This window comes from Chenopodium album, chromosome 14, assembly GCF_948465745.1.
Source record: "Chenopodium album chromosome 14, dcCheAlbu1.1, whole genome shotgun sequence".
NCBI classification, from domain to species: Eukaryota; Viridiplantae; Streptophyta; class Magnoliopsida; order Caryophyllales; family Amaranthaceae; genus Chenopodium; species Chenopodium album.
In genome coordinates, this window is record NC_137847.1 from 11,320,011 (window position 1) to 11,346,780 (window position 26,770).

The following is a 26,770-nucleotide window of genomic DNA, read 5'->3' on the forward strand; positions in this document are numbered from 1 at the left end:
CCTCCTTTCTATTTAGGGTATTCCAAAATTACATTCCACCTTTCTATTTTTAGTAAGTTTTTTTTTTCTAAATATCCCAAATACACTCTCTTTTTCAGTTGTACTTTTAATGTATAATTAATGTATTTACATTCCACTTTTAATGTTTGGTTGACTAATGTGCTTTTTCAGCCTTTAATTTTTCAGAATCCTTGTGCCAAATTACAATGAATATGATTGGTTAAAAAATTTCAATTGGGAGCATGTGATTGGTCCTTTTTTTTTCAAAGGATTGATGACATGTTATGAGTAATTATTAATCTATCTTTGTTTTATTCAAAAACATTATTTAATGTTTTGTACTTCCCATTGTATTATCTAATTATTATTATTTGTCTTATTCTTTCCTCCTTAATTTCCGTGTAAATTTCCAAACAGGAATGTAATTTAAGGACGGAGGGAGTATGTTTTACTCCCCAGTTTCATGAATTTCTTTTCACTTTTTGTTTAGCGTATACTTTTATGAATCTCTTTTTACTTTTATTTAGGTATCATTTTTCTAATTACTCTATCTCCTATGCCACTTTTTTTTTTTTTTTATTTATTTTATTTTATTATTATTATTATTAATATTATTTTTAATTTCTCTTCATTAGATTGAGCTTTGACACTAAAAAAAAAATTATCAAATGAGATGTTAGATTCGTATTAATATAAGTATCACCTTTTGATATCAACCTTTTATAATTTTATATATTTAGTGATAGGTATTCCCTCATTTTTTTTTAAACAAAAAACAACAATTTTGTTATAGCAAATGCGAAAAAGACTGATGAAATCGATAAATAAAAACACATGTAGAATAAAGAAATGTAGTTCACCAATAATGCATTGGCTACAACCACATGTAATCAAGAGTAATAGTTTATTGATCCTATGGAAAACATATTACGTACTCAAAGACAGGCAAGACTGATCAATAACTTAGGATGATCAATAAACTTGGAAGGATCAAACAATGATCATCTCTCATATTATCAGATTAACTGAACAGATGTTATCTCTGTAACAACTTATATAGATTGATGGCCTAACAGATTTTGACAGCTCTCTGACTTAATTTATGATAGATTTAATACGATAATAAGTGTTATTAACACATTGGTAAAAATGTATAGCACAGTTAGAAAATGAATGGCGAACACAGACAAAATATGTTGATTATTTAAGAACGGAGAGAGTCATTAGTTTCATAACAAAGATAACTAAAAAGTATGATGTTACACCAGTTGAAGTGATAAGAAGTTTTTGAAACTTTATGTGCTTTATAAAGATTTAGTAGTGCACTTGTTTCTTTATCAAATCAAATGAGTTTCTCATGACGGTATGTGGCTTTTTATGCTTTGATAGGCGACAATTTCACAACTTTTGAGTCACTGCAATATGATTTTGCTACACTTGAATCTGCGATGAGTAATTTTAAGACGAGAATATATAAAAAGTTGTAATAATTCTAATGAGAAAGTATACCTTCAATTAATAAAGGGGATTGTGATACATTGCCTTTAGCGACATTTCGATAAAAAAAAAGTTCTATACTAATAAGATTTTAAAAGAAAACTAGATTTTGTGTTTTAATGTCAAATTCATTTGCTACACTAACAGTTCTAAGTAAGCCATACCACAGTTCTTTAACTTACGGAGTAAAACAATACATTCTACTCGTAGCTTATGAATCATAACGACGATCAAATCCGTATTTACAACATATCTAACAGTTATGTACAATCAATGATTCACAATGAAGGTTATCCAGTACTCAAAAAAAGCTATAGCATAATTCTCAAAAGGATAGCTATAAGATGAAAACTTGGACTCAATTTACAACTTATCTGCAGGGCAAGTCCAAAATCTGCTGCAGCTAGCAATCTGAAATCCGACAGTTCACTCATCACAGATCATACGGAGTATATAGCAGTGTATCGATACTATTGCAAGGTTCTGTAAACCTGCACAAAGTCATCTATTTTCCTCAAAATCCAGAAACCAGAACCAGCATCTCTGCATCTGCATATCTTCAAATTGCAATGGCTTTCAAGGTCTCAATATACCAACATAATCGAAGTTGAGTTGTTACAGGCTCTCACAAATCAAATCTTAGTGCAGCAAAATATATTCAATTTGGCACTGATGAGAGGACGATAAACAGCAGCAGCATTTGCCAAATGCCCGGTAACATCTGCTGATCTGCCTAGCTCAGACCAGACAGCAAATTTCAGCAAGATGCTGCACCATACTAAGTTTCAAACAGATCAGCAGCTGAATTGTGTTACAAATGCATCTGCATCTAAGTGCTTAGCAAGCAAAGTCACTATTGTACATAGCTGCATTCACTGCAGCCTTTACCGCTATTTCTCAATTCCTGCACCACCTCAGTAACCAGTCGCTCATATTTTAGTTCTTTGATTATAGAGTTACTGCATTCTCTTCGCCTTCGTAATCGTCAGAAGTGTTGATTTCATATGTTGGAAAATTTTGGCTTGACAGCATTGCGCATATCATTTAACCGTTGTTCACATACTTTCTTAGCATGCTCGTTAAATTGGCATGTGGTCAGGAGATTATAGAAACTACGAGCCATTGTGTGACGCCACGGTGTTTGCAGCTCCTTATCCTCAACAGTTGATGCATCATCATCTGTATGATATTAAACACGTTAAATTATCATAAGTATAAGATTACATGATATAATTACAATTAACTTAAGTAGAACAGAATTGATCTTGAAGTGACATTATGCTCACAAAGATATATGTTGGCAGTACAGCTATTGTAAAGTTACACAGTAACAATTATGTCCTAGATAGAAAGTAACACAAAAGGCATGGAAAAAGACGCATTATATGCATACAAAAAATTTGTTCTGAAGCATTTATGTCATATACATTAAAGTTAATATTTGTTACCTTTGTGTTTAGTCCAAATCTCAGACTTTGCTAACTTAGTCCAACGTTTCATAATGTATTTCTTTGGGATCTCGAAAATGCAGTGCATGTGCATAACTCTCAAAATATGATAGCACAGCAAGCCACATTCTTGATAACTCATGCAGGTACAAGAAAGTTCAAGGAATTCATCATTATATTGAACGTTGTGACTTTGTGTAAAGTCTTCATTAAGTGAAACTTCATACATCTTGGAACATCCTTGATTTACAACTGCTCGTATGTAACTACCCATTGCCATATCAAACTCTTTTTGAAAGTCATCAAATAAATCCAGTGTATATACTTCGGCTGCGTGTTTTAAGAGTTTGCATCGCGATTCACTTGCAGGATGTCTTTCAGTTGTACATTTAAAGTTATCACTTTCTTCAATGTTACGCCAATGTTTCACTGTATCCTCAAAAATGTGGTAAAACTCAAATAAGCTTGTTGTCTGATTAGCTCCAAATGATACAGCCCTGTTTATCACTTCTACTTTTTGTGAAGACAAAATTCGAGCTGAAAAGAAGTCTTTGCTTAGAGTTGTACACCACTTATCCCTCAATTTGTATAGCTGTGAAAACCAAAAACTTTCTTCAAGGCCATATGTGCTGATCATCTCTGTCCAGCACCTCAAAAACTCTTCTTCATTGTCACATCCAGTCAAGCATTTGTTGAAGATGTCCATAAAAGTAGGATTGCTTCTAAGCATATCAAAATTAGAAATAAAATTTGTTTGGAGGTGCCAAATACATAGACGGTGTCTTGAATTTGGGAATACCTAAACAAGAAAAAAAAATTAACTGAAATTAGTTTTCGGAAAATTTATATTCCAAAGCTAAAAGTTTATACATACTACCTCTGTAACTCTGTTTCACAATGATTTAACATTTGCTATTTGCACAAATATCTACTTTATTTCTTTTATGGTAAACCCCTATTACTACCTTACCCTTCTTACCCCACAATATATACACCTTTCCACTCAATTTCTCTTACTTATTCACATTTTTACTGTCTCTCTCCCTCTTTTACTCAATTCACGTTTTACTTACACCCACCCACTTTTTATACACTCGATCTCTCATTGAACTTGATACTTGTGCGAATATTAAATATTAAGAGCATTGTGAAACATGCGTTGCATATGTTAAAAACTGAAAATAAATGCACCCAAGTAACAAAAACTACATAAGTATAGAATAGTCTTTAATATACCGTATTTAAGTTATTTAGTGACATAATCAAAATTTTAAAAGACATACGAAGTATATATTTATAAAAAGAGAGTTTGTAATTTCATTACCTTTGCAATTGCATTAGTCAACTCTATATTTTGGTCGGTGAATATGGACTTTGGTACAAGTCCACTCATAGAATTCTTGAAGGTTTCCAAGAGCCACTCAAATATTTCCGTCTTCTCATCAAAAATAAAGGCACAAGCAAACATGGTGGTTTTCCAATGGTTGTTTATTCCAAAAAATGGGGCACATATCAAATTATATCTATTTATTCTGTATGTTGAGTCAAATATCAATGCATCCCCATACGCTATGTAGTCTTCCAACATCATTGAATCACGCCAAAATATGCTCACTATCTGATTATCATCATTAACTTTTACCCTGTAGAAGAAAGAATTATCATCAGTTGTCCTTCGTTGCATGGCATCTAACACATTTTGCATGTCACTACCCTTTGAATTCTTTATCTTCAGCCTTGAAACAATATGCAGATAATCCGTCTTTGTGTGACCATCAAGTTCTTTCTCCTTATCTGCAATGCACAAGTACTTGCAGCAATCCATTTTCTTACTACCTGAAGTCACCATTGTTTCAATAACTTTGCCTACACATTTTGAGGTAGATAATTTTGACCTTAGACAATGACATTCTTCCTGTTTTACAAAGTCATGGTTATGTATTACGTTATGATCAGCAACAATGAATCTTCCTTCCTTATCCATCTTAAACCGTATAGATGCTTTGCAATCTGTGCGTGTCTCATTGACTACTCTAAGTTTCCTTTTCTTTTGACTGGTAGTTGAAGCAGATCCTTCAGTGGTTGAAATCCCAACAAGGCTCTTCGTTTGCACTTCTTTTTTGCCTTTGTTTCTTAAACCAGCCTTTGAACAAACAAAGTACTTTTCAAAAATGACACTATTACTGCACCTTCTCCTAGATGTCCCCTTCCTAACACTAAACCCAAGAGCTCTTGCATGAGCCTTATACAGATTTAGTGCATCATCGAGATCTAAAACTTCACGTCCAAGCAAACATTCACCAATACTCAGGTCATTATCATATGTGTAATCTTCTTCTTGCTGGTTTTCTGTAAAAGGTGAAATCGAGCTTTGTGTGAATCTAAAACACATATCTGATCATTAACCTAAATTTGATGACGCCAAAGCCTATGTGGTAACGATATTAAATGTGACATAGAGAAGACATTTAAAGTATTTAAGATGACACTGGGAAGATAAAAAGTAACATGAGAAAATATCAAAAGCGATTGCAGATTTGAAACTCTTAAAAGTGAAATGGAATTGAGTAAATATCTATAACATTAAGTTTCTAATTTATAAGGTAAAATAAAAACAATATTTTAAGTGCCAATGCAATTATAACAAGTGACATCATTAATATAAAATGTGACTGGAGAATTAAATCTATAAGTGCCTATTAAGAATCTTCTAATCATTAAAAAAATTCATTATTGACATATATAAAAATGACCTTAAAATATGAAGTACAAAAGGTAAAATTCTAATCCCTAAGTATCTAATAACAAAAGTGATATAATCCCTCCATCCATAAATAAAGCCAACTTCTCCCAAATTCTTGTCCTTAAATATAAGCATCAATTTCTCATTTGGGTGGGGTCTATCATCCACTAATTTTTTAATTACCTTTTAACCAGCAAAACCCCTCTAGTCCCACTATATATTCTCATTCACTTCCACTAAAACAACATCAACAACAAAAACAAAGCCTTAGAATAATTTGGAGTCAGCTTACATAAATTGTTGTAAAGAACCGTTTGCAAAGAAGGAACAAAGAAAGGAAAGTGATAAAATGAAAGTGGACAAAAAACGAGAAAAAAACATAGTGAGAAAAGAAAAACAAGGGTAATATAAAGTGAAATCCCAAAGAGAGGATATCAAAATATAATTTTAGAAAGTCATACTCTGTATAAAAGAGGAGTAAGAGGAAATAAAAGAAAGGAAAATCAAGCAAATAATGTTCGAGAAAACCTCAAAATAGGTAAATAAATAGAGTTTCCAAATCACAATGATTTTAGGTAAAAGATAAAAAAAAAGTACTTAAATTTAAAGTCATGGCATGTCTTTGGCGTGGATTTTCTCCATCCATTCCACCTAATCCAACGCCATATTTTCCTCAACCCCCTCAAAGGCTCATATCACTTTTAATCTCTCCTTCAAATTTTCTTAGGTCTTCCCAGACCCTCACGATCCCATCAATTTGTCACTCTTAAGCCTCTTTAGCGACTAAACCACCTTAGACAATCCTCCCTAATCTTGTTTTCAATAGATGTAACCCTTACTTTCTAATTATCTTGATTCACAATCGATCCTTTCTTGTATGGCCATATATCCACAGCATACATATCCCGACCACATTCACTTTATATTCGTGACAATGCTTCACAGCCCAACAATACCAAATAATAATGCAAGCCTAACTGTCATGCGGTACAATTTTCCCTTCCATATAGGGCTTGTCGGGATCAAGATCACATGACCCTGTAACACTCTTCCACTTTAACCAACCTGCTTTAATTCTACGAGCAACACCTCCATCTAATTCCCCATTATTTTGGAAGATTCTCCTATCCAATGAGATTGTCCCTACATCCCTGTTAACTACGCTAAACTTACATTCTAAATATTCTCTCTTACTTGCTCGGTTTAAAGCCTTTGGATTTTGGCGTTTGTCTCCACAACTCCAACTTACTTTCCACGTCTTCTTTTACCTCATCAATCAACGCAAAATCATCTGCAAACATCATATACCATTGGTATATCATCTTAAATTGAACTCGTCAATTCGTCCATGACTAAGGGATACGTGCAGAGCTGCAGACAATCTGTTTGGGTTCACTCCACTAAAAACAATAAATTATTCCCACTACTTACCTTTTTATTCAACAATGCTCCAATACAATTCCTCTCTAGAAACCATGTGCCTAGAATATATTGGTATAAAGGGAGTAAAATTGTCTCAAATACATGTCTTGTACAAAATGTAACATAGATACAAATTATGTTAGGAAAATTTGATTTAAATAATCCAACTTTTGCGCAATCTTATTTTATTAATCCCACCTTTCGATTATTCACCAATAATAAGCTTTGGGGGTGTTCTATTTTGTTAAGCCAAAGTGACCAGCTTTTTTTTCATTTTCATTTTCAAATTTTAACAAAAACAAAAGAGTACAATCCCAGCCACCCACCTTCCCCCCCTTCCCGTCCAGCTGCCATCCATCTCCTTGGCCCATCCTCCCCTTCTCCGACCTTTACCATCCCCTGCCACTCCTCCCCTTCTCCAGCCACCCCAGGCCCCCACCACCCAACCCCACAAACCCATAACTAAACCCCGTTAGAGTAACTTTTGTATACACCTAGTTTACTGTACATCAGGGATCATTTTTATCAAATTCAGAGTCACTTTTACAATTCATTGGGTAACTTTTATCAATAAAGCATAAGTACTTCGTAACTTTTATTTATGACAGGGTAACTTTTATTAATATTAGGGTAACTTTTGCTCATTTTAGAGTAACTTTATAACGGATGTACAATATTTTACTGTACATCCGACTTATTTAAAAGTTTGTCACCCGTTAGAAGTAAGGGTTTTGAGGTATACCGGCATCAATGGTTTACGGTTTCAAGGTTTTAGGTTCAAGGGTGGGTGTTTCAGCGGCATTCGGGTTCAAGGGCAGGTGTTTCAGCGGATTTCAAGTGTTAGAGTTTCGACTGGGTTTCGAGGGGCTGCCGGCTTTGGTTACTTGTTGCCAGAATTTACGGTGGTTGAAGCCTAGAAGGGAAGAGGAAAGAGAAAGGAAGGGGGAAAGAGAAGGGGAAGGGTGGTCGGAGGGGGGTGGCAGCCGGAAGTTATAGAGGACCGGAGGAGGAAGGATGGAGGAAAGACAAAGGAAGGAAAAAAACTTGATTTTTTTTTTAATGACAATAAATATTTTGACGAATCATCACTTGACACGTGGCAAGGTGACTTGTTATTGTAGGTCACCGGTATGGCCTAATAGAATAGAATAGGGTATAAAGCTTGGGTTAGTACTTAGTAATCGAAAGGTTTGATTAATAAAATCAGATCGTGCAAAGGTTAGATTATTTAAATCATATTTTCCATTATGTTATACATATATAGTTAAACCACCCATCCACTATTTCCTTGGGACCACAATCAATAAGCCACCCATCCACTATTTTTCTTCTGTACTTTTTTTACTCTCTATAATCTCCATGCAAAAAGTAATAGGGAAATGGAAGTATATTTACTAAAAGGTAGCACGACATTTGCATAATTAAAAGGGAATAGAGTTCATAAAATGACACAAGTGTTGCAAAAAGTTCTAAGACAAGGGCTTGAAATTTATTCTGACCATTGTCATTAGCATCAGGTGAATGTTGATTATTTAAAGTCCCAGAATCTCTTTCATCTTCTCCAATCAGACACAACTGGGTATCATCATAACTAAAAGACGTTTCACCTGCAATGAGACAATTGATTGCAAAATTAGAGTCAGATTATGCGATTATGCAGCTCCCAATGAGTGATTCTGTAAAGTAGTAATTAAAAGGAGAAATTATAAATCTTCAATAAGCATACTTGTTCTTAGAGATATATTTCTATAAGCTGTCATAAGCATTGTAAAATGGGACAAATAAGAGCTTGAAATTTATTCTTACCATTGTCATTGCCATCGCATGATTGTTGATCATTGATTATGGTAGGATCTCTTTCATGAGTTTCATATTCTCCAATATGACTCGGCTTGATTTCACAACTAAAAGATGTTTCACCTGCAACAAGATTATTGATTTTCAAAATCATACTCACATACAACCTCTGATCCTTAAGGAAAGCTACGGTTACCTCAAGTGTCAATGGGGATTATGTATAAGAAAATATTAGATATGACTCATATGAGGGTGTTGTGACTCTTGTGTTTTTTTGTAAGATAAAGCAAAAGAGGGAGTGTTGTAAGTAGGATTTGGGTAGAAAAGAATGCCAAAATAGAATAAAAGATAAATGCAACCAATAAGAAGAACAGACAAAAACAGAAAGCAGAATTAACAAAAAGGAATGGAGGTAGTAATTGATAGCTAATATTTGCTTTTATAATCAAATTGCTTTTTTATTTTTCCATTTTGCTGCATAGCTCAGAAGATGGTCATATTTATGTTCACCATTTTCACAATGCTAAAGTTGAAGGGGATGACATGCTATCAAAATGGCAACTTATGGCACAAGCTGGCTAAAAGCCAGACCACAAAGTACAACTAGTTCTGAGTTCGGTAAATATGCAACCAATTATAACTATAACCTCAGTTGGGAATCTGGAGATGGGGTCCCTCACTTCCTCGTTCTTCAAGTGGTAATGCGTTGTAAATTAACATGTAAGTAAACAAGTTTATTAGTAGAAAGACTAGATACTGCCCAATTATGGAAATGAAATAATGAAATTCTTTTCACACCTACCTTCCGCATCTATGTAATTACTCATAAAGTACATACAAAGTATAACTTATGATAGCATAATAATAAGATACATGCCACTTCTCTTAAGTGTACAACCGAACAGCATGTCGTCTAAAGATCAACATAATTTAGATGAGTAGACGCTAAAGAATAACATGAAAAAGTGAACATATTGATCAACATTGTCAAATGAATTAGGGGTTTTAAATTTATACAATACCTTGTGATGGTTCGATTTCCTGGGGCTGTTGTATTTTCCTCTCTATAAGCATTTTCTTTTGGGCCTTCTTTTCCATAGTTTTTTTTAGGACTTGCCAAAAATAAACAAATAAATAAATAAATAATTAAAATATTATAAAAGTAAAGAAGGTAACGTACATGTTCTCCGTATATGTTAAAGTAGTTCAAATGATTGGTGGTAAGAGAATTAATGAACAGGAACATAAACCTATACTCTCAGTCACTTAAACAGAGTTCAGAGATGAGCATTTTCATCCGTGAACAGCTCAAAAGTGTAGCACCTCCACTCAGACCACAATGTATTATCTACCATGATATAGCACGCTGACAGAAGTGCGAGAATAAAAACTACAGTAGCCAATAGATAGTAGTCAACAATCAAGTCGCCACAGACCCACAGTTGCACAATTAAGTCTATTTAACTAGCGTGATCATCTTCAAAGCCTCAAAGGGACAGTTCAAGTAAAGCAGTCTTCTAACTTTTCTTTAGTTGATTTCACTAGGTGCAAAAGAAAAAGTAAGAATTTTGAGTCCAGTGGTAGAGGGATGCTACCAGTTTGTCAGACTTCCAATCTCGAACAGCTTACATAATTCTAAGATATAAAGTATTAAAGTATAGTATTTAACTGGGTATTTGGGATACATAATAGTTGCTAAATCTACATAAAGGTCATAATTTCACGAGGATAAGTTTTTTCCATTTAATCCTTGTTATTGACTTTTAAATTCATAGTTTGAGGGTATGTCATACATAGAGTTGTAGTCACCATGCTGAATGAAATCCTACAACATGTAATAATCAACATATCATGTTATATTCATGCATTAGCTCAAAGGATAGACGTGAAAACAAATCCTTAAGGTCTAGAAAACATCACAATCAGAGCAAAAGTAGATCAAAATAAGAGCTTAAAAAAAAACTACGGAGTACATGGTTTACTCCAAATTTGTAACACTTTTATTTCAGTGCATTGTATGATTTGTACCAACACAAGTCTCAAAAATATTCATTTTGAGTTTTGAATATGAATAAGATTACAACTCTGAAGTAGCTAGCTCAAACCATAATGTCAACGCAAGAAGATTTAATAACCACGCGTTCTTTGTAATTTCTAATAGCAAAGTAGTTGAAGCTAATTCCAGAGCAACTCTTTATCTATACTCCGTAAGTTCTAACCATTAATACTATAGGCCCCTTTACTGAGTTCAATTGACTAATTTACCCCTTACACCCAAACCTCAAGATCTTAAGCCCTCCACAAATAGATCCTACAAGTTTGTCTAAGTTACCTTCCTCAACAATATCACGCGCAAGCAAACACCGCTAAGATTCGAACGTAAAAGGTGGTAACAATTATGAGGTTCTCAAAATTAGCAACATGAAAAGACAGCCATGACACTAACTAGCTGCAAAGTCATTGTCTCTCATTGCAGGAACTAATGCAGAATCCATTTTGAACTTTCGATACACATCGACCCTTTTCTTTTTTTTCTAGTGATTCGTTTATACGACCGGAAATCACTCACTATAACCTCTACTTATGACAGCATAACAGCGTTTTCAACGCCAACCTTTACCGATTATAACTTCTCTGTCCGATAATTAATACAGCACAAGTTTCCTGCTGATCATGTTGAATGTCTGAAATCGAATCCACGATTTTGCATATCAAAATGAGCAATGTAACATCAACCACATTCCAAATACAACTCGATCGTTCCCTAGAAATTTTTCATAGCAATTTATGAAGCAAACAATTCAAATCCTAATTTTTTTTTTACATCAAAAAAAATACTATAAATAACAGCAAAAAAAAAAAAATGGTAATTTTCATGACAATAAATAAATTGCACAATTAACACACTAATCTTATGAACATATTTACCTATATACTACAAATTCAAGTTTTTGATAAATTTAATTACACCTACAATTAAAATATAAAAATTATCAGTCTGCTGGCCAAATTAATCACCCAATTCAATTAAATAAAATTGGACAAAAGATGAATCAGAATATAATTTACCTAATTTTGCAAAATGATGAAGAACAGGTCGATCATTAGAGATGTAAGCATGAATGAGGTTGTATTAGAGATCAAATTGACGAAAAAAAAGAGAGCAGTTTCAAGCCGTCGTTGAAATTCGCAGAAATTTGAAGGATTGTTTGTGGATATTATTGTTGGATTATAGTGGAGAATGAGAGAGAAATTTCAAGGGTTTATTCTGGCCAAATTTTTTTTGTTTCTTGGGTATAGACGTTTTAAGCTTAGGCTATGTTCTCTCCGCCTAAGTAAAAATAATTTTAGTTTTAGTTAAAATAAGTTGAGTTTAGTAAAATTAATTTCATTTCAGTAAAAATAATTTCATTTCAGTAAAAATAAGTTTAGTTTTCTTAGAGAAGAATTATAATAGAAAATTAGTAAAAATAATTTCAGTTTAGCAAAATTAATTTCAATTACAAATGAGCAAGGTAGGTGTTATACGGTGCTCAGGTGAGTTAAAGGTGAGTTAAGTGGTCTGATTTCTAACCACAGGTTCTTAGAGCATCTCCAATGGTAACCTACAAGGGCTTGTTGCTTACCTTGATACATCAAAATTTTGAGCTAATATATTATTAAGCTATAAGGTGCTCCAATGGTGATAAATAGAATGTTGTAACTTGAATAAATAAATAAATAAATAAAATTTTTTTAATTATACACATGTCATAATATAAGAGGATGAAATGTTCTTTGAAAAATCAAGCAACGTAGCTTGTTTGAGCAACGTTACTTGATGTAACTATACCAATATTGTCACTCCAATGGTAAGCTACATGCTTACAATTATATTTAATTTGCAAGCAGGTCGTTTTTGTAAACTATTGGAGATACTCTTAAAGGTAAAAAAAATGGGAGATCCTGGTGAAAAAATGCAAATGTCAAGTCCTTCTCTTATGTTTAAAGTTGAAATAAGGAGAGAACAAATCCTTACAATTATTTTCACTAATTTTTTTTTTAATTTTTTTTTTAAGGTGAATTGAAAATTTCCCAAAGAACATAGCTTAATTGATTTTGAAGTTTTGGTTGATGAACATGTATTTTCTCCTTCCATTTTGCTTTCGGGTATTTCATTATTTTCTCCTTCCTTTGTTACACTGGCACACTCTCTCGTCGCTCTCCAATGGCTTCCCCTCCTCGGATTCTTCTCTCCGGCGATGTCAATGGCCGGCTCTCTCAGCTCTTCAAACGCGTACTCTCGGTATTCTCCTCTTTCTCTCTCCACCATCTTCAACCTTCTATAATCATTCAAATTCAAGCATATTAATTTTTAATTTCAGGTGAACAAATCAGCAGGACCCTTCGATGCTTTGCTATGTGTAGGCCAATTCTTCCCAGAATCAGTTGATCAATTGGAGGAGTTCATGGAATACACAGATGGGCGTCGCGAAATTCCTATACCCACTTATTTTATCGGTGATTACGGCTTTGCTGCGCCTAAGGTTCTTTCTACTGCTGTTAAAGATCCTGGAAATCAAGGGTTTAAGTTGGATGGTTTGAGGGTTTGTCATAATTTGTTTTGGTTGAAAGGCGGCGGCAAATTCACACTTTTCGGTTTGTGTTTCTTTCGATTGTTTGGTTTTGTACTCGTATTAGCTTACTTGCATTCTTGTATTGTGGTAATGTTTGCATTTTTTAATGAGATGAATATGATATGATTGTGGGAGTTTGTTGATTTAGGGAGTTGGGGTTTGTGGTGAGTTGTGGAATTGTGTGAGTTGAATTTGTTAGGTTGGGTAGTATGTTGAAGGAAACGTAAATAGTTGGTTTAAAGCATAGAGATTGGTTTGGTATGAGGTTTTGTATTAATGGGAGTGGTTACAAAAGGTTGCACTTTAAATGAGGAGGTGAACGAGTCGGATCAACAAAGTAGCATAGCGTCACGAGACTCGATTGTTTCTTGTGGGTAATTTGTTGAAGTGATTACATAGGTGCTTGAAAGCTAATAACTGGTCTCAAGGGAATGATACAAGTAAATGGTAAATAAAAGATGCACTCTACTTATAAGATTTACTTATAGTGTCATTAGATTAGCATATGATCATATGTTAATGTCGTTTGAGTAGATTTTGTTCATATATTTATTTTAATACCTTGAAGATAATTTGGGTATAACTCATATAAGCATGACAAACACTAAAAAAAAGTAATGGTTGCTTAGGGGTATTGTAAATTTGGACGCTTAAGAAAGCATATCTATGCCTTGTGCTAGAATGAAGCATTTACTTGTGACTATACATGATGACCATTAACCTCATATTGAATGGCAATAAGTGTTTAAGGAGGGATTTTGGTGATTGTTTATCATTTTTTTATGTTGCAATTGCGTACCTACATATATAGTGGCTAATAGGTATTTTGGTACGTATGGGTAAGTTTGAGACAATTACTCTTTTCTTAGGCTTCTATGTAGTGCTCCATTTATTATCGTGCCCATGATCTTTGCCTCGAGAGCTTTATCCTAGGAACTTTAGTTCCCTAATGTTATGTTCTTTCCACCTAAATTTCACTTAAGTTATCTTATTACGCCTGATCTTATTTTATATGAACTTGTTAAACAATTTTCTTTTCTAGTGGCCAATTCTCTTTCTTCCACCATTGTAGTAGTCAAATCTCTTTCTTTATCTCTCTAATTCCTTAATTATTTTTGTCTAGTTTTGCATAATTAATGGTGAATTGTGGGTGTGGGATTCCATGTGTAAGGAGAACTTCATGGACTCATGAAAATCCAGAAAGAAAGTGGCTTGCAAATTCTACAACCACGAAATTGACCCTCTTCTTCCTCCTTTAGCCATTAACAAAAGTAGAAAGGTGAGTTAATGAGACACATTTAAAAAACCCCAATTTTCATACTATTTACAGCAATAATTTAATGAATTTACACTTACTGTTACTTTAGATTATTGTTGCTTGTGCACTAGAGGAGAGAGAGCCCAAATATGATTGAAGTGCAAAGCCTTCATGGAAGCAAAGGAGAGAGAAAAGATAGGGCATTAACTTTGGAGGGAAATAAGAGGGAAGATAGAAGGAGGGAGTGCAAATATAAACTTATTTGGGTGTAAGTAGATAAAATAAGGGGTCAACGCCTGAAACCCTCAATCAATGCCGGAAAAGGGAAGGGAGGTTTCATCAAACAAAAAAAGTGATCGTGGAGGTTTTTATAAATAAAAATCCTTTTAAAAGGTTTTTCCTTCCAAAATAAGGTATTTAAAAGGTTATATCTAACAAATTTTCCAAGTAACTAATAGATGTTATTTTACATATCACAACACCCACTCTTATTCGGTTCGAACTAATTTTAATTTTTTTTTATTTAATTACCATTAAATATAGCCCGTCCATTATATTTACAATTTTGTCCTTATTTTACTGTTATTATTTAATTTATTTAATTGTCATTCAATTTACAGTTTTGGCCAAACAAGGCCTAGCAATTACTTTTTAAGTGTTTAAGTTATAGTTTTCTGTCATAATACTCTTGTAGTCTTGTATATGTATACCCTATTTTCTTATTCTATTAGACTTGATGTGTTTAAACAATCATTTTGATATTACAACCAAATATTTGGGTAGAATGCATGCAAAAGAGCAGATTAATTTAAAGTTTTGCAGCTATTAAAAAAAAAAAAAATTAAAGTTTGCAGTGTACTATGCAAAAGTAGTTTAACGAAAAATTTAGTTGCTTTTATATCCTCATAAGATATCACAAAAACCAACATACTAACTACTTTTAGTTTCTAACTAAGATATTGACAATGTTAGGATTAATTCCTTCCATATACTTTAATCTTCATATCAAATTAATCGGTAAATCTTAATTGCGTAAGCGTACCCGATTCCATAGTAATTGGTCGAGCCTCTTCTTGATTATGTGTCTTCCAGTAGATACACAGTCTAGGGTTTTCTCTCTATTGATGAGATAAGTGAGAGTCTATTGTATGTACTACTAGGGACCATAATCCTAGATGTCTATTTATATAGACCCCCTTCCTTAATCCGCCCATCATGCATCAGAAAAGGTCAAATGGTCTCTAGACATAAAACTAAATCTATACTCTATAAAAGACGTAACAAGCCCAATAATCAAGAAGTACATACAATAAACTCTCACTTATATCCCATCAATAGAGAGAAAACCCTAGATTATGTATCTAGTAGAAGACGCATAATCAAGAAAGGGCTGGATCAATTATCATGGAATTAGATACGCTTCCGCAATTAAGATTTACCGATTAATTTGATACGAAGATTAAAGTGTATAGAAGGAATTAATCCTAACAAATGGTATCATGAGCCTCCTTCATATTGGATTAGTCGGTTAATTTCATTCCGTTAGTTTTGGTTTAATCAATCGTTTGATTGGATACGAATTATCATAAAGCTATTGGGTCTTGTTATTAATTAATTCATGTGACCGTTATTTCGTGTATTTTGTTGAAATGAAGTACTGTTTGTCTAAATGGAGTATTTTCATTTCGGCTAATTCGTTTTATATGAATTATAATATTGGTTTGTTAATCGTATAAATTATATGCGGCTTATATGATATTACGGTTCATTCGATTGATTACATCCATACCTGTATAGTTTTAATGGACCACTCGTTATAATTTTGTTAATTTGTGTGGGTTTTCAATTTGATCATATTGCTGCCATGGTTGATTGAGGGTGAATTTTGATTAATTATTATGCGTTTTTCGGCTGTGGTGTTTAATTTTGATTAATTAATATGACCATTGATTTTGTTTTACGAATATGGTGTTTACTTTTTATCATATCAATATCAATATGATTTGATTCTTTACGAAGTTCTATATGCTAATGCTTCCATGAATTTTCATATATATATTGCGGTATCAAATTGTATTCTTGAATTGGATGCTAATATATAATGTAGCTTCTTAATCTAATCGTCAAGCGCACATAAATCAAGAGTAACATAATTGCATGATTTATATATATTGAGGTTAAATCAGATTTTAATATTTGACAATAAGGTAATAAAAAGTGCTTCGAATCATTGCTATTTGACTCAGACCTGTTCTAATAAAGTCGAGGCATTTCGAATTAATATTGAGTGTCATATGGATTTATTAATTGAAACATTATGTTGCCAAAGCAACCTCTTTTGTGTAGATTAATCTATTTGAAATATTGAGATGAGTGTGTGTGTTTGATTTTCATGCGATTAATGGTCGGCCCAAAGGAAGGCTATTATTTTGCCGGAAATTAAACATGCTTGTGGTAATAAATATGTAACAATTATAAGGTTTTCCATGTGAATGTTAAGTCAGTCCAAAGAAAGGCTTAATGTTTGACTGGATTTTATTGTTAATATTTGATTACTACACCAAGAGGACCACTTACAAGTTAATTTTTCTGTCCAAAGACTAAAAATTAATGTTGTGCGAGGTCTCTTGTGATGGGATATGTTGTCAATATTTTAATTTGATTATTAAAGTTGAATTTTGGAATTAATTGTGAGCTTGTTTTGTTTGTTTGTGTTCTCTTCACTGTCAACATTAATACTATACCCATGCTTGATGGGACAAACTTTAAGAGTTGGAAAGAGAACATTATGATCGTTCTTGGTTGCATGGATCTAGACCTTGCTCTTTGGGTTGAGCGATCGGCTGCTCATACGGATTCTAGTTCCTCTATTGAAAAGGGGAATATGGAGAAGTGGGAACACTAAAATGCATGAGTCTTATGATCATGAAACGTGCAATTCCGGAATCATTCAGGGGCACTATGTCCGAAGAGGATAATGCCAAATCGTTCCTTACAGAACTTGAAAAGCGTTTTGCTAAAAACGAAAAGGCGGAAATAAGCACTCTCTTGAGTAGTCTTGTTTCTCAAAAGTATAAAGGAACCGGGAACATAAGGGAGTACATTATGGAAATGTCTCATATTGCTTCAAAATTAAAGGCACTAAAGTTAGAGCTGTCTAATGACTTGCTCCTGCATTTAGTTTTGATATCTCTTCCTAAATAGTTTAGTTCATTTAAAGGTCCGTTATAACTGTCAAAAGGAGAAATGGACTCTAAATGAGCTCATTTCTCATTGTGTTCAAGAGGAAGAGAGATTGAAGCAAGAAAAGATAGAAAGTGCTCACTTGGCATCTTCCTCTAAGGATGGCAAGAAAAGAAAGAAGGGTAAGGATGCGGTTTCGCAACCACAAAAGAAGCAACATAAGGAAGATAAGGATGAATCTAAAGGATCTAGATGTTCCTTCTGTGTGGGATGACTCACAAGAAGAAACAATGCACTAAGTGGTTTACAGTCTTGCATACCAAACCCTTTCAAAACTTTCTCGATATAGCCCTTTTGTGACAATCCAAGAGTGCCTAGATGGTGATCTCGATGAATTTGTATCCCTAACACAAAAGAGGCGTCCCCAAGATCTTTCATCTCAAAGTGATTTGATAGAAATCTCTTAGTTTCGTGCAAATAGCCTATATCGTTGCTGGCAAGCAATATTTCATCAACATATAAAACATATAAAACCAGGAAAATATGCTTACTCCCACTAAACTTGTGGTACACACAATCATCAACTGCATTTGTCTCAAAACGATGAGACATAACAACTTGATGGAACTTAAAGTACTATTGACGAGAAGCTTGTTTGAGTCCATATATGGATTTCTTTAATTCGCAAACCATTTTCTTTGAATCTCCCGAGACAAAGTTTTCTGGTTGCTACATATAGATGGTTTCCTCAATGTCACCATTGAGAAATGCTGTCTTAACATCCATCTGATGTAACTCAAGATCATAATATGCTACAAGTGCCATTATAATCGCACCATTTGGCCTTTTTCACAATTCACACATTCCTCTTATACGATCTCTGTTTCAATTTATTTGCAACATTTACTATAAATGGATACTACAAATTATTTGCAACAAATGTTTGTTTCCTTTTTTACTTGTCATTTCTTTCTATCTCTCTCATTACATGCAGCTTTATTTTTCTCTTTCCATTTATCACTCACAAACAAATTTTACCTAGATATTGGTGAATGTCACAAATGGAGGTAGTATTATTTTGGTGTTTTACATGTAAGGAAAAAATATAATCATGTTGATCTTATTTTCATCTTGATTTGTGCTTTTCAAATATCCCTTTTTTTTTTTTTTTTTTTTTTTTTTTTTTGTAATTGTTACCAAAAGCAAATTAAAGATGTTAATGGCCAAAGTTTTGCATTGGCAAGTATGAAACTCTAAATGATTCAATAATTAAAACACGAAAGAAGTATTATATTATATTATATTATCTTTTTGAACCTTAGTAAACCTAATTGGGCCTTGGGCCTTAGAATAAGGTCTTTATATGAACTTATTGTCCCTTATATTATATTATCTTATCTTATCTGAATTTAGACTTGTAATAAGTGAAAAAAGGTGAGGAGAACAAAGCATAAGTCTAACCTGTTTTAGATAGTATATATAATTAGTAGGAAAATAATCTATATGATACTTTTAGTGATTATGATTGGCCTATGTAATTATATCCTTCAGGTTATTTTCATGTCTGTTTATGTGATTAGCAAGAAGGAAAAATAATTTATTTCGACTTTGCTAATTTCTCAAGTTATATTAATCATCTCAGTACTTTTAGATTTTTGAAAGTAATTTAAGATTATAATTACAGAACAGCCTAAGCTGAGTTAGTGACATTTGTATGGTTGCCTGTCTTAACATACATTCTTTGCCTCTGAGTAGCTGAATGCACTCATAGGTCTGCAATTTCAAAATTATATTAACATAGAAGTTGTGGTTCATCTTTGTAAGTTAACATTGCTTTTTTGTAATATGCTAATTTACTTAATTGATATTTAGGGTTGTCTGTGGCATATTTATCTGGTAGGCAATCACCAAGTGGACAACAATTTGGAACATATAGTCAGGATGATGTGGATGCATTGCGGGCATTGGCTGAGGAGCCTGGAATAGTTGATTTGTTTCTGACATATCCTTATTCATTGTTATATTGTTGGTTTTTTTTTGTTTGTTTGTTTGTTTTTTTTTTTTTTTTTTACTTCTTTTCTTTCTTTTGAGTTATACTCATCAGTAGTTCTGGTAGTTCTTTGATCTGAATTTCTTAACTTGTCAAACTAATGAATGGCCTTGTGGGGTTACAAATAGGATTGCAACTAATGATTTATCACCTGGGATATCTGATTCTCTGGGAAGCGATTCCACTGTAGCAGAATTGGTAGCAGAGATTAAGCCTCGGTAAGTTATGATCATATTTTAATGACGGAAGTACATACCAATTCATGTTTTGAAATAGCTTTTTTGGCCTCAGATGAATTAATTTTAATTATCTTTTTTTTTTTTTTTTTTTTTTTTTTTTTTTTTTTTTTTAAATTTTGGCTTTCGACATGATAGCTATCACATTGCAGGTTCAAAGGTTGTCTTTTATGCTCGTGAACCATACTCTAATGTTGATGCTGTGCATGTAACCCGTTTCTTTGGCCTTGCTCCCGTAGGAAATAAAGAGAAACAGGTTCACTTTCTTGCAACTGGTTTCATGTACTTCAAAAGTCATACTCATCACAGTGCTGCCTGATTATACTATTTGTAGAAAGCCTTTTCTGTTCATATCAGTAATCATTCCTAAACGTTGTGTCGTTGAGGTCAAAAACTTTTTTGCTACTTCTAGCTGCTTTGATTTGACAGGATCTTTTGAACTTCAATTTCTTGCTATACTGTGTATTGATTTGACCCAATTCTTTCTCACTAAAGGGCATACTGTACCGACGTATAGAATTCAACGAACGTGTTAACATCTTATTCATTTTCAAATTCATTAGTAGTCCCTCCATCCCATTAACATTTACACTCTATTTATTGAAAGCAGTCCCATATTAGTTTGCACTCAAATGTTATTTTATTTTATTTATTAATTTTTTATTATTATTGTTTCTTTGCAAAAGTGGTCATTTTCTTTCATTTACATTAAAAAAATGACCCACTTTTTTCTTTTACAATATAAAAATGCCTTATTATCTCCTATCTAATTTTCTCAAAAAAATTGTATGATAGTCCACTTCAAAAACTCCTAAAATTTTGTGCTATGTGAATTAGGACTGAAAAAGTATCTAATTATGTCTACCCCTTTGTTAGCACCCTTTTCCATGACATAATTTGTTTACAAAAACTTAGAGTTCGATGTAGGCTTTGGATCAGATGTCCATCCTCAAAAATTCCCCAGCACAACCTCAAGATCCTCATACACAAACCCATCCTAACATATATTATATTCTTTTCACTGCAATTGTAGACTTTCAACATTTTATGGACCTAAACCAAAGAATGGCTCTATGTGACAAACTAAATGAGAAGATTGTTTTTTAGCACCCTTAATTTGTTGGTTTTTGAAGATAGCAATTAGTCAAAAGCCTCACGGTGGACGCAGAATTGTTTTGGACAAAGTTTTGTCATGGCAGGGATGTTTACGATTAGAACATCAAATGATATTTTTATCCAACTACTAGCACTAGCAGTCAATCTCATAATTTATTGTTTTTTAAAAAAATTTAAAGGTTTCAAGAATATTAGCAAAAATGTTGCTCCTTGCATTTCATAACAATCGCAATAGTTTGAGTGGCGCACGTGCCAATGCACAACTTTGACCAGTTATAGTATGACTAAGAAGTTTAAAAGGTTGATATAATGGAAATATACATACAGACTAATCCAAAAATATTTTACTTGGCAGCATATGTTTTTTTTTTTTAATTTATTGGTAAATAATATAGTCAAAGTAAGTACTTGTATATGAATAGGGAAAAAGTCAACTTGTTGCGATTTTTATGAAACCGAGGTATTACAGCTGGAATGAGTGGTTTCAGGTGGTGAGTAATGCATGTTGGTGGTAACACCCTTGTATGAATATTTTATTTTTATTTTTTGGTTTCCTTTCCCCATCAACATTTGAATCGAAGTTTCACTCAACAAATAATCTTAATACACATAAGCATTGGGCTGTGCTGGGTGGGTCCATGGTGTGTGGCATGTGCTTCATTCCCATGTCTCCCAAAAAAGGCTGTTCATTGACCATGCATGTCTGTAAATAAAGGTAGTGTGAGGAGGAATAAGAATGAAAATTTCAAGGTGTATTTGTGTAAGGGCCATGCTGCCATGCTCTGTTATATTAACTCATACTGATTATTCATTGTTTCTTTTGTTGAGTGCTCTTATGTTCCTTCTCTCAATAAATGGCTTTATTTCGACTCCTATATCCTGTTTGGGTTGCCTCACCATTCTAACTCTTGTTTTATATATTGTGTGGTTGTCAGAAATTTATGCATGCAATTTCACCAACTCCAGCATCAACTATGTCAGCAGCTGAAATAAGCACAAAACCTACTAAGACAACTCTATCCCCATACACAGTTGTTGATGCTACACCTAGTACAGAGACTACCAAAAGACCAGGGGATAGTTCTCTTGAAGAACAGTATTGGCGTTATGATGTTAAAAAACAAAGGAAAGGGGATGGAAATGCAGAGAAACTCTGTTTCAAATATTTGTCTTCTGGTTCATGCCCACGAGAAGACAATTGTCATTTTCGGCATGATCCAGAGGCAAGAGAACAATACCGAGGAGGTGTATGTTTTGATTTTCTTAATAAAGGAAAATGCGAGAGGGGCCCAGATTGTCAATTTAAGCATAACTTAGTTGAAGAATGTGAAATTAATTCAAACAAAAGATCCAGATCTAATAGTACAACTACTAACAGGTACGTGTAGCATTTGATTTCGAATTTCTCTTTGTTTATTGAGTTAGTTGTCACTTATCGACAAGCATGTTGCTGTCTTGAAGTCGATTTTTTTAGTTTAGTGCTCCTGGACTTCTTAATTTTCATTCAACTTGTCCTTTTTTCTTGTTGTAGTTCAAACAATGAGCTAATACATGATGTTATTAAAAACACATGTCAGGTCAAAAGAATGCTGGTTTTGCTTGTCAAGCCCCAATGTGGAGTCCCATCTAATTATTACTGTTGGAGAAAACATATACTGTGCATTGGCGAAAGGCCCATTGGTTGATGATCATGTGCTCTTATTACCAGTTGAGCACTCTCCAAGTACTTTATCTCTACCTCCAGATTGTCAAAGAGAACTTTATAAAAATCAGAGCAGTCTTCGGATGTACTGCAAAGCCCAAAGTAAGGAATACATCTTCTTCGAATTAATATCTATTCGAGGAACTCATGCCAATCTCCAGGTGAGGCTATTCTATAGTTTGTTCTTTGCTTAATTTCTATATGCATGAAACACATCCTTTACGGCTCCCAATTGCAATCACATTTTGTTCTTCTGTGTTGTACATCCGTTATGTGTACATTGTGATCTTTTTCAGGCTTCTATAGTGCCTACTTCTGCTTCTTAAATTGCTGGATGTTATATGAACATTAAGGCAGTTGATGGTCAACTTTATGAAGTGAGTAATTGTCTTTGAGATGAAGGAATGTGAAGTCTGACACCATCTTAATGCTTTTGAATGTGTAATGGAGCTGTGCTCTTATCTTGTCTGTCCTACCATGGGAAAGAAAGAAAAAGAAAGAGAATAATACGTTATTTTAGGCTTAGTGACTGATCAAATCCCTTGTGCAGTTACGTGACTATATCTTGATGCTGTTATTTAACAGTGACAGAAACTGAATGCTGGTTTTGCGAGGCAAATGCAATTTGATACAGCAAGTTTTGGGTGTAATCGTTTGTATGACAATATCATTACACAATTTATATATGGATATTGATGGTATAATGTGACTTTCAGTTTAGATCAGTAATTATTAATGTGCTCATTCCCAGTGTCTCTTGTGTAGGCAGTTCCTATTCCGCAGACCAAAGCATCTTCTGTGAAAAATATATTCAATTTAGCTGCTAAAAAGCTGGGTTTTGAGTTTGAGACAATTAAAGGTAAGCTAATCTATGGTTAGCTGATATAGTGGAATGAACTTTTCTTTGGTGCTTTGCCTGTCTATCATGTTGTTCCAGGAGTAGAAAATGAATCAACACAAATGATCTTTGTGTGTTCTGAATCTTTTTGTTTTTGTTTTTGTTTTTGTTTTGGGGATACTTTGTTACATACTGGTGCGAGTGTTCATTTTTTTGCTGGATCCTGGGAAAAAGTGTGGCCATACATGCTAAAATGTCTCAAAAGTAGCCGTTTATAAGTAACGTTGAAAAAATAACTAACGCTGTATGCCTATCTAATAAGTAATTATTGACGATTTTTCGTAATAAATATGGAGTTTTGTGGAAAAGGAAAGACGTGACTAGGAAAACTTAATTAAGCTCTCACATCCCTTTCAGGTTAGCTGAATTTAGATGGAAAAAAAGGTGATAGCATGAAATCTCTTCATTGTATTGTCTACAATGATTCTGTAATTATCCATTAAACAAAGGAATTTTTTTTTTTAAATTTCCACAAGATAAACTAAACAAAGAAATATTAGTTCCCTTCTTTTCTTGTCTTCCTCTCCTCTCTCCTCTCCTTCCTTTTCTTTCCTTTCCTACCAGTAATGTTACTTTTCTTCATCGATTTTTCTATGAACTTATTTGGAAACTTGTTCCTTTGATCAGCATGTAGACCCTTACTTAACACTTACCCAACATCTTCATTATCTTGAACCACCATAGAATAGATTCAAAGAAGAGGGAAAGAGAAATGATTATTATGTGATGTATGTTCATAATTGGGTTTGAAATCAGAATTTGAATGAGAAGTAGCAAACAATTCAACCGGAAATGTGTGTATGTGTATTTGTAATGTAAACATTGGGAAAAAAAAGTTATTATTATCATTATATATATATATATATATTTATCAAAATCCAGATTGTGTTTCATGAGCTGCGTATGCTTTTCAAAGACACTCAACAGTTTTCTTATGTGCCGGATACCCCACAGTTTTCTTATGTGCCCACTCGTACCTGTGTCTGGTTATTTAGCCTGTTGTCATTACAAACCAAACAAGCGGTAAGAGACATGGAGTTCATATCCACGTCTCTCACTTAGGAAAGACTTCCTGAATAGGGAGTCTCCCTTTGAATGAGTCTCAAAGGTGGGCAGTCTTACTATATTGAAACCGTCTCATACTGGGCTCAGCAAAAGCAACGCCTTTCGTCCTGTATTTCAATATTCTGATGTCAATATAAGTGACAGTTAACTTTTGAGTACATTATTACTGTTCTCAGCAGTTAATTTTGATTTACTGGTGGTCTTTCTGTATTAGGCTAATCAATCAGTGTTTTCTTCTTGTTTTTCAATGTTGTAGGTGATGGTACTTCTGAAGCAAGAGAATTGTTGAAAGCTAAATTTGACGGCAAGTCTGGTTTCTTCTATGTGGAGTTACATGATGGCACTATATTGGGACACTCAATCGATGAGAATGAAAATTTTCCTGTTCAATTTGGTCGTGAGGTAATGCTTAATAAGTTTAGAAAAAGTATCTGCTTAATTTCATTATGATATTAATATTAGCTTTTCTGCACTGCAATATTTTGTTTATATATCAGTATATGTGGTTATTTGTGTCGTCTTTGTGGGGGCTAATCCCTGCCGTAATGTTTCTATAGGTTATGGCTGGCCTGCTCAAAATGCCTGATAGGGCTGATTGGAGGAACTGTAAGCTTAGCAAAGATGAAGAGGAGAAATTGGTGGAAGATTTCAAATCTCGGTTCAAGAACTTTGATCCCAATGAAGATTTCTGAATTTGACTCGGAATGTGATCTCAATGAGTGACTGTGGAGGATTAAAAGTCTTAGAAATTCCGCTTTAGATCTCATTGATCTGCAGGATTCGTGCTGCATATCATTGCAGGTACTTCAGATAATCAGATCATTAAAAAGTCCGGCTGTGTACACCAATATATTTATCTCGATTATGTGGATCTTGTGCAGGAGTGGTGTACGGAGTATTATTGTTCACACCTTGACCAAGATAATGCGTACAACTACACACTTGTCACTTGGGAAGTTCTCCTTGTATCTTCATTGGCTCATTGCCATGTACGGATTATATGTTATCAGAGTCGCGTAATGCTTTGAAGTCGCCATGCAATTTATTTTGAGCTGTAATCTTGATGTATTCTCATTCTGAATTTTGTTGCTCGTTCACCAAAATCTAATTATAGAAATATATTGTTGTAGAATTGATTCACTAAAGCTGAGTAATGGATGTAATTTTGGAATGTATCATTGTGTGATTGTGTCCTCTATATAGTAACATACTAGTAATTAGGTTAAATTTGTGTACATAAAGTGTTTGCTCACCCTTGGGTTTTATTGTAAAATAAAGAATTGTGAGTATTTAAATTAACTGAATGATTTTTCCTCAAAAAAAAAAAAAAAAAAAAAAAAAAAAAAAAGAATGATTATTTTATTAGTTATTACTCGTACCATACAAGATGTCTAAAAGAAAAGGTACGAAGTATATATTTACACGTAGTATTCATTGTTGATTGAGACTAAAAATTTCAAAATGAAGTATTTATATAATAATCGAGATGGATATATTTAGGTTTAGGATATGGTGTAAAAATTAGGCGTGTGAGTTACTTCGTACTAAGTAAATAAGAATTTTATGTAACTCTTCATTTTTTTTTTTGGTCTTCTATGTTTTAAACATACTTCAATGTAATATGGTAATTAAAATGAATCTAAAGGCCATATGGCTATGTTTACATTAAAATAAAGGAAAAATTACCCTTTAATAATCTCAAATATGGCCGATTCACTTTTAATAATCCCAACTATTGG

At 33.4% G+C, this 26,770-nt stretch overlaps 2 protein-coding genes across 4 annotated transcripts; one reads left to right on the plus strand and one right to left on the minus strand.

The window, feature by feature from the left end:
• Positions 1-1,547: 1,547 nt before the first annotated feature.
• Positions 1,548-12,159, minus strand: LOC145578906 (protein FAR1-RELATED SEQUENCE 5-like). Of its 2 annotated transcripts, none has more exons than XM_081636201.1 (7): positions 11,977-12,159; positions 9,930-10,019; positions 8,917-9,030; positions 8,610-8,717; positions 4,270-5,294; positions 2,946-3,744; positions 1,548-2,676 (listed from the first exon to the last, which is right to left on the minus strand). In XM_081636201.1, exons 2-7 carry the CDS (start codon positions 10,003-10,005, stop codon positions 2,498-2,500), a joined length of 2,301 nt encoding a protein of 766 aa, XP_081492327.1. In that variant the 5' UTR covers positions 10,006-10,019; positions 11,977-12,159; the 3' UTR covers positions 1,548-2,497. The 2 variants fall into 2 exon arrangements, with proteins under 2 accessions (XP_081492327.1, XP_081492328.1); XM_081636202.1 differs by lacking the exon at positions 11,977-12,159 and adding an exon at positions 11,836-11,867.
• Positions 12,160-13,032: 873 nt separating this feature from the next.
• On the plus strand, positions 13,033-26,258 carry LOC145578907 (zinc finger CCCH domain-containing protein 64-like). 2 transcript variants are annotated; one of them, XM_081636203.1, is made up of 11 exons: positions 13,036-13,192; positions 13,272-13,545; positions 19,837-19,964; positions 20,111-20,232; positions 20,389-20,506; positions 22,302-22,744; positions 22,944-23,229; positions 23,834-23,927; positions 25,288-25,433; positions 25,589-25,832; positions 25,913-26,258. In XM_081636203.1, exons 1-10 carry the CDS (start codon positions 13,115-13,117, stop codon positions 25,721-25,723), a joined length of 1,824 nt encoding a protein of 607 aa, XP_081492329.1. In that variant the 5' UTR covers positions 13,036-13,114; the 3' UTR covers positions 25,724-25,832; positions 25,913-26,258. The 2 variants fall into 2 exon arrangements, with proteins under 2 accessions (XP_081492330.1, XP_081492329.1); XM_081636204.1 differs by lacking the exons at positions 25,589-25,832; positions 25,913-26,258 and having other exon boundaries at positions 13,033-13,192; positions 23,838-23,927; positions 25,288-25,425.
• Positions 26,259-26,770: the final 512 nt, after the last annotated feature.

Excerpts from the sequence above, each read along its gene's own strand:
- LOC145578906 (XM_081636201.1), bottom strand. The coding sequence starts at position 10,005 with ATGGAAAAGAAGGCCCAAAAGAAAATGCTTATAGAGAGGAAAATACAA. Across the intron at positions 9,031-9,929 it reads GGAAATCGAACCATCACAAG|GTGAAACATCTTTTAGTTGT; the intron begins GTATTGTATAAA and ends ATCTTGTTGCAG. Across the intron at positions 5,295-8,609 it reads ACCTGATGCTAATGACAATG|AAAACCAGCAAGAAGAAGAT; the intron begins GTCAGAATAAAT and ends CACCTTTTACAG.
- LOC145578907 (XM_081636203.1), top strand. The coding sequence starts at position 13,115 with ATGGCTTCCCCTCCTCGGATTCTTCTCTCCGGCGATGTCAATGGCCGG. Across the intron at positions 23,230-23,833 it reads GAACTCATGCCAATCTCCAG|GCAGTTCCTATTCCGCAGAC; the intron begins GTGAGGCTATTC and ends TCTCTTGTGTAG. Across the intron at positions 25,434-25,588 it reads CTGTTCAATTTGGTCGTGAG|GTTATGGCTGGCCTGCTCAA; the intron begins GTAATGCTTAAT and ends ATGTTTCTATAG.